The 15,457-nt window shown below is 46.8% G+C and overlaps 1 protein-coding gene across 1 annotated transcript in view; it reads right to left on the bottom strand.

Annotated features, from left to right (window-relative positions):
* Window positions 1–576: 576 nt before the first annotated feature.
* The window catches only part of PCYT2 (phosphate cytidylyltransferase 2, ethanolamine), a 49,855-nt gene continuing 34,974 nt past the window's right edge, over window positions 577–15,457 (bottom strand). The window contains exons 11-13 of the mRNA XM_040330804.1: window positions 12,300–12,365; window positions 2,378–2,466; window positions 577–1,250 (exon numbers count right to left, since the gene is read on the bottom strand). Of these exons, the coding sequence (XP_040186738.1) occupies window positions 1,148–1,250; window positions 2,378–2,466; window positions 12,300–12,365 (258 nt within the window). The 3' untranslated portion in view covers window positions 577–1,147. The remainder of the gene's footprint in view (window positions 1,251–2,377; window positions 2,467–12,299; window positions 12,366–15,457) is intronic.

Genomic DNA, 15,457 nt, shown 5'->3' with positions numbered 1-15,457 from the left:
AATAAGAATGGTCCCAACTACGGTGGCCATTGACAAACAGATGAAAAGTTAAGGTGCTCACACACAGACAAAGGCAGGATAGTAGGTTGCCGATAGCGGACTCCTGACACTGAGGCCCCGTACACACGACCGGATCTATCCGATGGGATTGATCCGCGGATCACTTCCAGCGGAAAAATCCGGTCGCCTGTGCGGCCTAGCGGATATTTATCCGCGGAGATTCCCCGGGCCGATCGATTTCAAGCGGATAGAAATTTCTTAGCATGCTAAGAAATCTATCCGCTTGAATCGGCTCCAGCGGATTGATCCGGTGGTCTGTACAGACTCACCGGATCAATCCGTCCGCTCCCCTCCCTCGCATGCGTCGTAATGATTCGACGCATGCGTGGAAGTACTTACCTTCCAGCGTCGCGCACGTCGCCGCGGCGACACGTCACCGCGGATGAATTCCGCACGGATTTGGATCCGATGGTGTGTACACGCCATCGGATCCAAATCCGGAGGAGGAATCTCCGCTGGAAACGATCCGGCGGATCGTTTCCAGCGGAGATTCCTCCTCCGGATTTGGATCCGATGGCGTGTACACACCATCGGATCCGGTGGTGTGTACGTGGCCTGACCATATACAGGCAGATATTTGCAAACGTCACAATAAATTTTGAGCGCTGCTTGCGTCCAATGGGAGACAGTCGGGTCACATAGGAGTTAAACATGGGGCAGTTTTTGTGAGAAAAGGAAGAAACCAATCAGCTTCCAGCTTAATTGACCAAGCTGGAGTTAGAAGCCGATTGGCTACCAGCTGCACCAGATTTTGCACTCTTCAGTTTTAGTAAACCAGCCCCACTGGTCTGTTCTTCTAGTGTAGGGGCACCTTAACTGGTTTCATCCATGTCCCTTAAGACAGCTGCTCTTTATAGGAAACGAGAACCCAGATTTGGTATTAGGTGGGCTCTCTGCACGCTGCATGTTCTTTCATCCCCTGATGAAACTCTAAATGTTATCCTTAGACCACTTGTGTGATATGTCGGGTGCAGTGGCGGTGAATGGATGTTGGATGTAGGACTTTCGGAGGAGTGTGTAGTATTGTTCATGGATTAGTAGATGGATAGTATTATGTATATATATATGGGGAGATGAGGATGGCCTCTCAGTTCTCTTCCCCCTCTACAAATCTCTCCCGCTTCAGCTGTGCCTCCAACACCGCAAGTTCTTTTGCTTCTTTCTTCTGATTCCGAGCTTCAAACTCCAACCTAAAGAAAGAAATATTTAAGAGGGTTACAAGACTCGTACAGTAAGAAATGCATCCAATTACTTTGGTGGTCAGAGTAGTGCTTCTCACATTGGGGATTAGGGTAGTGATCCCTTATACTGGTACTACCCTTACATTGGGGGTCAGTGTAGAGCTCTCTTACAGTGTGCCAGCTTAGTACCCCCTTACATTGGTGGTCAGTGAAGGGTCCCCTGACACTGATGGTGAGTGTAGTGCCTGCTTACATTGGTGGTCATTGTAGAGCTCTCTTACAGTGTGCCAGCTTAGTACCCCCTTACATTGGGGGTCAGTGAAGGGTCCCCTGACAGTGATGGTGAGTGTAGTGCCCGCTTACATTGGTGGTCATTATAGAGCTCTCTTACAGTGTGCCAACTTAGTACACCCTTATATTGGGGGTCAGTGCAGGGTCCCCTAGGCGGCACTGATGGGCACTCATGGGTGGAACTGATGGGTACTTATGGGTGGCACAGATGGGCAATGATAGGTGGGCACTGGGCATGGGTGGGCACTGGGCATGAGTGGGCACTGAGGGGTGGCACTGATGGACACAGAGGGGTGGCACTGATGGCATTTCTGGGCATCACTTGTGCCCATGTTGCCAGTCAGTGCCTATTTGTGGGCACTGATTGGCACCTTTCACATTTATTTTTTCCTGCCCCTTCCCTGGTGGTCCAGTGTGGGCTTCCCTGGTGGTTCAGTGTGGGCATCCGAGGGGGGGTTGCGCTGATAAACAATCAGAGCGAACCCCCCCTGTCAGGAGAGCCGCCGATCGGCTCTCCTCTACTCGCGTCTGTCAGACGCGAGTGAGGAAGAGCCATCAACGGCACGTCCTGTTTACATCGTGATCAGCCGTGATTGGACACGGCTGATCACGTGGTAAAAGGTCTCCGCCGGAGGCTCTTTACCGAAATCGGAGATGCAGGGTGTCAGACTGACACCCCGCATCACCGATTGCTGCGCGCCCGCCGGCATGAAATCCTGCAGGACGTCAATAGACGTCCAGTCAGGATTTCACAACCACTTCCCGGACGCCAATTGTATATTGACCGGGCGGGAAGTGGTTAAATAACAATCATATAAAACACTCACGTGCATTACAATACAGACCTGTTTTTGATAATCCTCTGCACAATGTCGTCAGTTGTCAAGTTGCTTCCGCTTTCCACTGTTCTGAATATACCACGGAGTTTGGGCTCCTGAAATATATAAAAAAAATATATATAATAATCTAATATAAAAGCAGGTTCTCAAATAAGAAGCTGCTGAAATCACTAAATTAAATTAATTATCAATTACAATGTCCTTTCAATAAAAGAGAGCAAACGGCAAATGAGCTACCGACGTAAAAAATGTGTCTACCTCTCCATACACTATACCAGTGTTTCTCACCCTTTCTTCAGTCAAGGCACCCTTTAACCACTTCAGCCCCGGAAGATTTGCCCTCTTAATGACCAGGCCAGGCTGCATTTGCGAGGCATTTCATTAAAAAGGTGGGGCATACATGGGCAGGGCAAAGGGGGTGGAGTCAATGGGGGGGAGGGGCAGCAAAATTAGGTTTCGCCTATTGTGTCAGAAATCCTTGCACCAGCCCTGCATCAATGGTTGTAAGGATGCCGATGGCTAGAAGGTCGTAATGATGCAGAATGAAAACCTGTGGCTTTGTACAACTAAAACGCAGACTTGATCCATCCGCTGGCTTGTATTTTGGGCAATTTTTAGGCATTTTGTCAAGGCACCCCTGAAGAAACCTCAAGGCACCCTGGTTGAAAAAGGCTGCACTATGCCAACAGTACAGATTCCTGTATTTATCGGCGTATAACGCGCACTTTTTCCCCCTTAAAATCAGGGGAAAATCGTGGGTGCGCGATATACGCCGATCCCCGCTGTCTCTGAGCGCCGCAGCCTACAGCCAAGCCGAGCGTACTGCGCACTTGGCTAGGCTCGGCTCCGCCCGCAGACAAGCGAGAGGAGCCGAGAGAAGCCGAGAGGAGCCGAACACACAGGAAATTATGCTCCTCTCGGCTCGGCTGAGGCGCCAAATCCAAAAACAAACACCGCTGCAACCCCGGGCAAGGAGCGGATGGACTCGCAGACGGACACTCACAAGGCTGGACGGACCCCGCAAGGAAGCCGCAGACGGACACCTCCAAAGCCGCAGACGGACACACACAAGGCTGGACGGACCCCGCGAGGAAGCCGCAGACGGACACCTACAAGGCTGGACGGACCCCGCGCAAAAGAAGACGCAGACGGACACTCACAAGGCTGGACAGACCCCGCGAGGAAGCCGCAGACAGACACCTCCAAAGCCGCAGATGGACACCAACAAGGCTGGACGGACCCCGCGAGGAAGCCGCAGACGGACACCTCCAAAGCCGCAGACGGACACCGCGAGGAAGCCGCAGACGGACACCTACAAGGCTGGACGGACCCCGCGCAAAAGAAGACGCAGACGGACACTCACAAGGCTGGACAGACCCCGCGAGGAAGCCGCAGACAGACACCTCCAAAGCCGCAGATGGACACCAACAAGGCTTGACGGACCCCGCGCAAGGAAACCGCAGACAGACGCCCACAAGGGTGGACGGAACCCGCGAGGAAGCCGCAGACGGACACCTCCAAAGCCGCAGACGGACACCCACAAGGCTGGACGGACCCTGCGCAAGGTCGCAGACGGACGCCGGACAAGGCTGCCGATGGACGCAGGGCAAAAATGTACATTTTTTTCCCCCCTTAAACTACCTTTCTAAGCTTGTGGTGCGCGTTATACGCCGGCGCGCGGTATACCCCGATAAATACAGTACATAGGAGAAGTGGTGACAAAAGGTCATTTTTTTACATTTCCCTACATGCGTTTGGCAAAGCATTATAAAGCCACGGACGATCAATTTTGTTTTTCACAAAAGGTGTTATTTTTTTGTTGTTTTGGCCCCTGCACTGTGCAATGGAGCCGATCGCATTAAAAACAACGATACTCCTTTAAGGATCAGACTATTAAGGTACAGAACGTCTGATCTAGACACGGACATATTACAAACAAATAAACAAACAAACAACCATCCAGACAGCCCAAAGGAAGAAAAAAAAAAAGGAAAAACAAAATGAAGATAATAAACAGAGACTAGAAATGATATCTCAATTATTGCTCCCTCAGGCTACAAATTTTAAAAGCGAACGCAGTAAATAAGATGCAATAGAACAGGGGGGTGGAGGGGTGACAGACGAGAAACAAAATCTGCATTATGAATCTTTTATCATTTACTGTTAAAGTACTGCTGAGCAGATGTGTCAAAATTACAGGGAGAAAGCCTCGCATTACTGTGTGGAGTTACAGACAGAAGAACAGGAAGTGAGGATTTCTCAGAAGAAATAAGGACATTTAAAAGAAAAAATGGAAACCTTGTGGACGGCCTTCCTCAAACAGTTAAAGCTGTTAGGCTGCATTCACACCTGAGCGTAGCTCGTTTGGTCGTTTTTTTCACGCGTATTCATGCGTATTTGCACGTTTGCATACAGCGTCGTCCGACGTTTTTGTACTTCGACTATTTTAATTTTAGCCAATAGGAAAAATGATCATCTTTTCATCACTCGTTGCTATGTTGGTAGATTTTATTTATCTTCTGCCTGGGTGAAATGTTCTATTGATTAAAGCGACAAAACGCCCGTAGCAAACGCTCGCTGTCGCGCTAGTCGCTTGAATCGAGCGTTTCCATTACTTTCTATGGGAAATACAAAACGCTCAAAAACGCCCAAACCGCCCCGATTCGCGCTTGAGCTTCAGGCGTTCGGCGTCAGGCGTTTTGGAGTGGCGATGTGAACCATCTCCATTGAGAGTAATGGATTTTTTCCCCTCTAGCGTTTTGGAGCGTTGCGCTTCAGGCGACAAAACGCTCAGGTGTGAATGCAGCCTTAGCCCCCATTCACACCTAGGCGTTTAGTCGCCTGTAGTGTGACGCCGCAGCAGCCCCGAGACGCTGGAGGGATGAAAACACATTGCCCTCTATGGAGATGGTTCACATCTCCACGCCGAACGTCGTACGCCTGCTGCCTGAAAAAAAGTCCCGGACCTTTTTTTCAGGTGGCTTTCCGCGTTTGGCATAGGAGTTGTGAATCATCTCCATAGAGGGGGTGAGGCTGCATTCACAATCGCAGCGTTTTGTCGCCGCAAATCGCGGTACAAAACGCCACAATTTGTCGCCGCAATTCGCGGGACAAAACGCAGCGATTTTGGATGCCTAGGTGTGAATGCAGCCTTATAGTTGCAAAGGGCGGGGCCAACTCAATATTGAACCCTACGGACTAAGACTGGGATGCCATTAAAGTTCATGTGCGTGTAAAGGCAGGTGTCCCAATAATTTTGACAATATAGTGTGTGTGAGGTTCTAAGTAATTTTCTAACAAAAAATACAGATTGTTTACTTGTAAACAAGGGTCAGAAGAAGGCCTGTTCAGCAAGTGGCTAGACAAATTCAGCAAGAAACCAAAACAGATCCTTATCTGTTGTATGCAATCAGGGGGGTACCGGATGGCAACCCCCCCCCTTTTTTTTTGTAAGGGGCCCAGAGGTCCCCAGATGGCAACCCCAATTAAAAAAAAAAAAAATTACAATTTTATTTTATATATTTTTTCTTTTTATTAAAGGGCCCGGAGGTCCCCAGGGCCCCGGATGGCAACCCCCCTTTTTTAATTTATTTTACATTATATATATATATATATTTATATTTATTATTACAGGGCCATGGTCCCCAGGGGCCCAGAGGGCAACCCCCCTTTTTTAGCATTTATTTTTTATATATATATATATATTTTATTACAGGGCCCAGTGGTCCCAGGGGCCCGGAGGGCAACCTCTCCTTTTTTTAAAATTTTACTTTATTTATTTTTTTGTAAGGGGCCCAGAGGTCCCCCAATTTGTGGCACCCCCCGCTTCTCAATTTGAGGTGGCAGCAGCCCCCCCGGTTCTCTGCTCCAGAGGGCCCATGCCTGAAGCTGTGTAAGGGGCCCCATTATTCCTGATGGCGGCCCTGTATGCAATATACATTTTATATCACGGACATCTATAGTTGGACAATATGAAGTTGGGATCTCCAGAATGAGTCTGTCTCTCTTCAAAATAGCAATTACAGTTCAGTAATGTATGTAGTTAGGCTCTATACAAGTGGAAATGTCCTAAGCCGCCATTGGGAAAGTCTATCACGATTAATGGTCAACACTGTATATGAGTTGGTGCTTATAAACTTCAATAAGCAGATGAAAACACTTCACCATATGTGGTCATAGAATAGGAGTCTCAATAGCTTTAAATGATGTTCCCGCTAGTAAACAATCCTCTTATGATATGGGAGAGACAAAAAGAGATCAACCTAATGCACAGATCCTTCATACAAGACATTGTTACGCACATTATTATTTGTTAAGCTCCGTGGTGTGGTGCGCTCACTCAAAACTAAACACCAGGGGCCAGATCCACATAGAATTGGATAGGCGCAGCGTATCAGAGATACGCTACGCCGCCGTATCTTACCTGGCTTTAAGTCGAATCCAGGAAGATTTCGCGCCGTAAGTTACGGCGGCGTAGTGTATTTCTGACGGCGGAATTCAAATCGGCGGGTAGGGGGCGCGATTCATTTAAATGAAGCGCGTCCCCGCGTTGATTGAACTGCGCATGCTCCATTTCGAAATTTCCCGCCGTGCTTTGCGCAAAATGACGTCGCAACGACGTCATTTTTTGAACTTAGACGTGACTTACGTCCATCCCTATTCACGGACGACTTACGAAAAAAAAAATCAAATTTCGACACGGGAATGACGGCCATACTTTAACATGGCAAGTCTATCTATACGCCGCAAAATAGCAGCTTTAACTATACGCCGGAAAAAGCCGACTAGAGACGATGTAAGAGAATGCGACGGCCGCGCGTACGTTCGTGGATCGTCGGAAAAAGCTCATTTGCATACCTGACGCGGAAAACAACGCAAACTCCACCCAGCGGACGCCAAAGTATTGCATCTACGATCCGATCCGTACCAAGCCGTATGCCTGTCGGATCGAACCCAGATGCCGTTGTATCTTGGTTTGAGGATTCAAACTAAAGATACGATGCGGGTAATTTGAAAGTACGCCGGCGTATCAGTAGATACGCCGGCGTACTCTCTATGAGGATCTGGCCCCAGGTGCACTAAAAATTGAGCACACAAAAAGTGAATCACAAAAAAGCGAACAAGGTGCAAACTTGGTCCTCCTCCAAAAAGGGAAAGAACCCAGGCCCTGATCCCCCCCCCCCCCCCCGAGAATCCTGAAAGGGACTGGGATACTCGTGGTTCACCCAGCCAAAACCGGTTGGACCCCATTCTAAACGGGGCCTGCCGAAGCAAGGTCTACCCAAGGACTAGGAGGGGCTCCCCGCAGGGAGGGGGAGAACCTGACCATAAGGCCACATGCCCTCCTGGCCCAAGACCTTCCAGACTAGCTTGTACCCTACTAGTTGGGATGGTTAAAGTGGTTCTAAAGGTTGAAGGTTTTTACCTTCCAGTCCCCCCCACCCCAAAGCACCTTGTCCCCATGTAGATGGGGACAAGGGCCTCTTCCTGACAACCCTGACAGTTGGCCCCCAAATCCAAGCCCCCCCACCCTATGTGCATGAGTATAGGGTACATTGTACCCCTACACATTCACCTAAAAAAAAGTGTCAAAAATAAAAGTAATTTATTAAAGCAACTCCAGCGTCTCTTCTCCTAACGATTTCTTCTCAAGGCCACATGTCAGCGGTGACTGATGACTTCTTCCTCTGCCAGTGGAGAGAAGAGAACCGGCAAGTGGAAGAAGTCATCAGCGGAGGGAGATGAAGAACCGGAGGATGAAGATATCCCCGGAGTGAGAAGAAATCAGAAGGAGAAGAGACGCTGGAGCTGCTTTAGTAAATGACTTTATCAAAAACCTGTGTGCTGTTTTTATTTTACACTGCTCCATACTCATTCACATAGGGCGGGGAGCCGGGATCTGGGCCCCCCCCCCCACCCGCAGACCCTGACAACCAATAGCCAGGGTTGTCGGGAAGAGGCCCTTGTCCCCATCAACACGAGAACAAGGTGCTTTGGGTGGGGGTGGCGTAGAGCTAGGAGACCTATTTTTTGTACAATTCCTCATAATCAACAGTCTCGCAGCTCTCGCTGCAATAGGAAATGTATTACTATTGTATGAAACAGATATGGAATTGCATCAATACCAAGGGGGTTATTTACGAAAAGGCAAATCCACTTTGCACTACAAGTGCACTGCAAGTGCACTTAGAAGTGCAGTCGCTCTAAATCTAAGGTGTAGATCTGAAAGGAGGGAAAGCTCTGCTGATTTTATCATCCAATCATGTACAAGCTAAAATTCATTTTTTTTATTTTCCTTGCATGTCCTCCTTGGATCTACAGTGACTGCACTTTCAAGTGCACTTGTAGTGCAAAGTGGATTTGCCTTTTTCGTAATCTCACATGATGTCACTTCTGCAAGAGTATGAAAAATGTGCCTCCAAAAGCTAACTACCTCCTTGCATGTCCAAAAAAATTTGATATATCATTTGATACAGGGTTCAACGAAATCTAAACGCCAGGTCGCAATTGCCACTAGAATTAGCGACCTGGCGCCTGGGGAAGGAAGCATAGGCCTGCAGAAGTGCGCGGCCTCAATTACCGCCCGGCGTGGCCCGACGTGATCGTGCGGCGAGTGGTGGGGGACACATCCTGTGTCTCCGTGCACACTCCACCTCCCGATCGCATTGGGCCGCGCCTGCCGGTAATTGAGGCCGCAGCTTTGTGGTCTTCTGCAGGCCTATGCTTCCTTCTGTGATCTGGCGCCATCTTGTGGTGGCCGTTGGCATGACAAAGACAACCAGCAATGCTAATGGAGCTTCCCCTGTGTTTTCACTGCCATCTGTTTCCCTCTAATTAGAACCCCCAAACATTATATATATTTTTTATTCTAACACCCTAGGTCTTACAAGCGCACTTTTTTGGTAAAAAAAAAATACACTTTTTTTAAACGGGGTGCGTTTTCTGGCTCCTAACTTTTTTAGCTGGCTCCTAGATTCCAAGCAAGTTTGTCAAACCCTGATTTGATATATATTATAATGTATTTGACCATCCCTCTGGAGAGACATTGACTAATGAGGACTTTTAAATGATCAGCGGACGATCAGGTGGTGATTTCTGTTTCTCTCAGCAGCACAACTTGGAGGTTTTGAACGTCCCAGGAACGGTCTTATTGGGAGGATCTATGCATCGTGTTATTATCCGTTTGTCGCTCTCATATCACAGAAAGGACTGTTTAGTCAAAGCTGTTGAGACTCATTCTGTGATCACATATGCTCAAGTGTTCTCATCTGCTAATTAAAGTTTATCATCAGCAACTCATACACAGCGTAAACATATACGTCAATGAATTTGCCAACAACAACTTATGACATTCATATTATATAGAGTCTGACTACATATACGAATGAACATGCCAGATATTTTTTTACCACTGAACTGTAACTGCCATTTGGAGGAGAGAGACAGACACATGTGGGATATTTACTCAGAGATCAGCTCTCTTCAGATACACAAAACTAAGCATGTTGTTGAGACCGAACGCCATGTCTAACCACAGATCTCAGTGATATAAACGTGTATTGCATACAACAGATGAGGATCCGTTTTGGTTTCTTGCTGAATTTGTCTACTCTTAAGCCGCGTACACATGATCGGTCCATCCGATGAAAACGGTCTGATGGACCGTTTTCATAGGTTAACCGATGAAGCTGACTGATGGTCAGTCGTGCCCACACACCATCAGTAAAATAACCGAGCGTGTCAGAACGTGGTGACGTAAAACACAACGACGTGCTGAAAAAAACGAAGTTCAATGCTTCCAAGCATGCGTCGACTTGATTCTGAGCATGCGTGGATTTTTAACCTACAAACGATCGTTTTTTTTCTATCGGTTAAATTTAAAACGGGTTTTTATTTTTTTAACCGATGGATAATTAACCGATGGCGCCCACACACGATCGGTTTGGACCGATGAAAACGGTCCATCAGACCGTTCTCATCGGTTTAACCGATCGTGTGTACGCGGCCTTAGAACTATTTCACAAGTGCCGTTCCTCTGGATTTGCCTGATTTACACACACAGTATCTCACATTTTTGTAAATATTTTCTTCTATCTTTTCATGTGACAACCCTGAAGAAATGACACTTTGCTACAATGTTGTGTAGTGAGTGTACAGCTTGTATAACAGTGTACATTTGCTGTCCCCCCAAAATAACTCAACACACAGCCATTAATGTCTAAACCACTGGCCACAAAAGTGAGTACACCCCTAAGTGAAAATGTCCAAATCGGGCCCAAAGTGTCAATATTTTGTGTGGCCTCCATTATTTTCCAGCACTGCCTTAACTCTCTTGGGCATGAAGGTCACCAGAGCTTCACAGGTTGTCACTGGAGTCCTTTACCCCTCCTCCATGATGACATCACAGAGCTGGTGGATGTTAGAGACCTTGCGCTCCTCCCCCTTCCGTTTGAGGACGCCCCACAGATGCTCAATAGGGTTTAGGTCTGGAGACATGCTTGGCCAGTCCTCAGCTTCTTTAGCAAGGCAGTGGTCGTCTTGGAGGCGTGTTTGGGGTCGTTATCATGTTGGAATACTGCCCTGCGGCCCAGTCTCCGAAGGGAGGGGATCATGCTCTGCTTCAGTATGTCACAGTACATGTTGGTATTTATGGTTCCCTCAATGATCTGTAGCTCCCCAGTGCCGGAAGCACTCGCGCAGCCCCAGACCACGACACTGCCACACACCACCATACTCTACACCTGGTTGCCCTTTACCTCAATCTGTGATTAGCTGTGTCCGAAGGAAGCGCTAGGCACTCATGAGACAAAAATCTCTTTCATAGATACGTAGGTTTTTATTGCCATCTGTTTCTTACAGTTCTAGGAACCCCTCCTAACCTGGTGTCACGAGGAGAATTTAACCACTTAATCACTGCCCTATAGACGTCTACAAGGCATTTCCTTAACTCTGGGAGGACGTCCATGAACGTCTTGCCAGAATCGCGCTCCCGCGCCCCCCTGGGGCGCGCACACGGGAATGTCCGTGACCGGACCCGGCGCATCACAGTAAATCGCCGCTGATATCAGCGGTTTACCACGTGATCGCTCTGTCCAATGACGGAGCGATCACTTGTAAACAAACCGGCATCATGTGATGATGCCGGTTCCTCCCTCCCCTCTCTGTACCGAACGGTACAGTGTGAGAGGAGAGGGGAGAGAGCGGATGCAGCACGAGTGCTGTGGGCTGGATCTGTGACAAATGCAGTCACAGATCCAGCCATCCATCCCTGCCCCATACTAACAATACTCTGCTCCATACCCATACTGTGCAATATTCTGCAATACCCCACACTACTCTGCAATACCCCACAATACTCTGCAATACCCCACACTACTCTGCAATACCCCACAATACTCTGCAATACCCCACACTACTCTGCAACGTCGCCTATGGGGATTTTTAAGTAGCGAAGTTTGGCGCCATTCCACGAGCAATTTTAAGGGGTGACATGTTGGGTATCTATTTACTCGGCGTAACTTCATCTTTCACATTATGCAAAAGAATAAAGAAAAAATACTAAATTTGCTAAATTTTATAACAGAAACAAAGAAAAATTCTTTTTTTTTTACAGAATTTTCAGTCTTTTTTCTCTTATAGCGCAAAAAATAAAAAACCCAACGGTGATTAAATACCACCAAAAGAAAGCTCTATTTGTGTGAAAAAAGGACAAAAATTTCATTTGGGTACAATGTTGTATGACTGAGTAATTGTCATTCAAGTTGTGAGAGCACCGAATGCTGAAAATTGGTCTAGTTATTAAGTGGGTTTACGTGCCTGGTGGTCAAGTGGTTAATGGAACTTTCTTATAGACAGGGGGTGGCTTTTGAAACGATCAGACGGCAGACAAACTTATACAGTAGATAAAGAAGGGCTTGAAGACACTTACTGCATAGGGGTCAGATCCATCTCTGTCTGGGAGAACCTCTGTCTTTCCATGACAAACCAGGTCCACCTGTAAATCAGGAATATATTAGATGGCTGGATAGCTAAATAAAAAAAAAATCAGCTTCACTTCTGCCAATCTCTTGTTCCTTTATCATGCAATACATATTTATTAAAAGAAAAAAAGGAAAGTACAAGGGTCAATGCTGGCTAAATACTTTGCATTGATGCTGAGATGACAATACACACTCTACAAATAAAATAACTACACACATGCAATAAAGTGCTTGGAACCAACGTTGATATGAAAATTAAAGGGGGAGGGCAAAGAATAACCCAAGTTCGGACTTTAAGGGCACAATGAGCAGTGAAGAGTATACAAACGTATTTAACCTGCCTGGCGGTCTTCCCGAGTCTGACTCGGGGTTAGATTTTCCTGCTGCGAGCGGAAACCCCGAGTCAGACTCGGGCTTGCCTCGCTAGATCCACAGGCACAAGTTACTTACCTTGTCCCTGGATCCAGCGATGCCACCGCGCTGTGTGAGCGAGTGGGACCTCGCTCGATTCACACAGTGCCTCCGTGTGACGCCGATCTCCGTTCCCTGCGACGTTACGACGCACGGGGACGGAGAACGGCGCCAAATTCAAAAAAGTAAACAAACACCTTACATACAGTATACTGTAATCTTATAGATTACAGTACTGTATGTAAAAAAAACACACCCCCGTTGTCCCTAGTGGTCTGTCCTGTGTCATGCATGTCATTTTATATAATAAAAACGTTTCTTTCTCCCTGCAAACTGTAGATTGTCCATAGCAACCAAAAGTGTCCCTTTATGTCAAAAATAGTTTTAGATCAGCTAAAAAACAGCGATAATAAATTATAATCACTTGCAGAATTGTGCGATAGCGATTTGTGGGGAAATTCGTCATAAAAAAAAAAAAATAATGACAGCAACAATTCTGCAACTGAAAAAATTTCAGTGATTTTAATTTGATTACATTATTGAATAATTTTTATTATAATTATATTATTATTTGTTATAATTATTTATAATTATTTATTATATTATAATTTATAATTTTGTTTTTAAAAAAATGTCATACCTGGGATGCCTATTAGAATCTTGTTTGGTCAGATTTAAGTGAGTTATTTCTAAAAATTACAGACCTACAATATAAAACGCCAAATTTCCTTGCAAATAATGGTACCGCTTTTAGCATGTTTTTTCTGACAGAATCATACCGCCAGGGAGGTTAAATAATATTTATTAAATATAATACATGGTACAAAAAGAACATTTGAAAGAATTAAAAAAAGCACATACCGTATATACTCGAGTATAAGCCGAGCTTTCAGCACATTTTTTTGTGCTGAAAATGCCCCCCTCGGCTTATACTCGAGTCACAATTTTACGCCTGATCTCCCGGACTTTAGGGACCCGGTACCGGCCGAGACATGTAGCCCCTCTCTTCCTCTACAAGTGTGCAAAGTTTGTTGTCCGGGGGACCTACGGCCGGGGAGCACCGATTTTTCAAACCCGGGCACCCCTTTCATAGACTCCCATGTTAAACGGTAATTTCTCCGGTGATTTTGGGGACCTGGTACCGGCCGGTCCTAGGTCCCCTGGACCCGAAAATTGGCACACATGTAGCCCCATTGCTCTTCTACAAGTGTGCAAAGTTTGCTGCTTGGGGGACTTACGGCTGGGGAGCACCGATTTTTCAAAGCCGGGCACCCCTTCTATAGACTCTCATGTTAAACGTCAGTCTAGTCATGGACACAGTGAGCCAAGGGCACAGTGAGCCATGGGCACAGTGAGGCATGGGCACAGTGAGGCATGGACACAGTGAGGCATGGACACAGTGAGGCATGGACACAGTGAGGCATGGACACAGTGAGGCAAAGTGAGGCATGCAGATAAACACCCTAGGCTTATACTCGAGTCAATAAGTTCTCCTACCTATTTTTTTGTGGTAAAATTAGGTGCCTCGGCTTATATTCAGGTCCGCTTATACTGGAGTATATACAGTATATAAGATACATGATAGAGTGAGCCCCTGTGTGTCAACACATTGACAAGGGGCCATACCATATGTTTTTGTTAAACACAATGGGCCAGATTCAGAGAAGAAGTACGCCGGCGTATCTACTGATACTCCGGCGTATTTTCAAATTACCCGCGTCGTATCTTTAGTTCCTCAAACCAAGATACGACGGCTTTTGGCTTCGATCCGACAGGTGTACGTCTTCGTACGCCTTCGGATCGTAGGTGTAATACTTCGGCGCCCGCTGGGTGGAGTTCGCGTAGTTTTCCGCGTCGGGTATGCCAATTAGCTTTATACGGCGATTCACAAAGGTACGCGCGGCCGTCGCATTCTCTTAAGTCGTCGCTAGTCGGCTTTTCCCGGCGTATAGTTAAAGCTGCTATTTGTTGGCCTATCTTTAGACTTGCCATGTTAAAGTATGGCCGTCGTTCCCGCGTCAAATACATTTTTTTTTTTTTTCCGCAAGTCGTCCGTGAATAGGAAAGGACGTAACTCACGTCGACGTTCAAAAAATGACGTTGGTGCGATGTCATTTCGCGCAAAGCACGGCGGGAAATTTCAAAACGGAGCATGCGTAGTACGTTCGGCGCGGGAACGTGCCTAATTTAAATGATCCACGCCCCATCGGAATTAGGCGGGCTTGCGCCGGACGGATTTACGCTACGCCGCCGCAAGTTTACAGGCAAGTGCTTTGTGAATCAAGCACTTGCCCATAAAACTTGCGGCGGTGTAACGTAAATGCGATACGTTACGCCGCCGGAATTGTAAATGAATCTGGCCCAATGGTTTTAAGGGTCCATATCCCTTTTTGGACTATACACCGGTCCTGATTGCCTGATTGCAATGTGGCATTTTTGATTTCAGTGACCACATATATGGAACTGACTGAAAGGTGATAGATATAAAAACTTTTTGAAAGGAATATATACTGACTACTGAACCAGCCTTTCAAGTATACCCCCTCCCCCCCCCTGCCTACTGTTTATCTTCTTATCCTTTTGGAATAATCCCAACAACACAATTTGCTATATATGGGACGTTTGAGCTAATAGCTGGCTCCTTTGAGTACCCAGAATATCTTATACACCAGTGGTTGCTACAGTTAGCAAACTG

This window comes from Rana temporaria, chromosome 12, assembly GCF_905171775.1.
Source record: "Rana temporaria chromosome 12, aRanTem1.1, whole genome shotgun sequence".
Classification (NCBI taxonomy): Eukaryota; Metazoa; Chordata; class Amphibia; order Anura; family Ranidae; genus Rana; species Rana temporaria.
The sequence above is the reverse complement of the archived record's forward strand: the minus strand, read 5'-3'. Positions and strand labels throughout refer to the sequence as shown.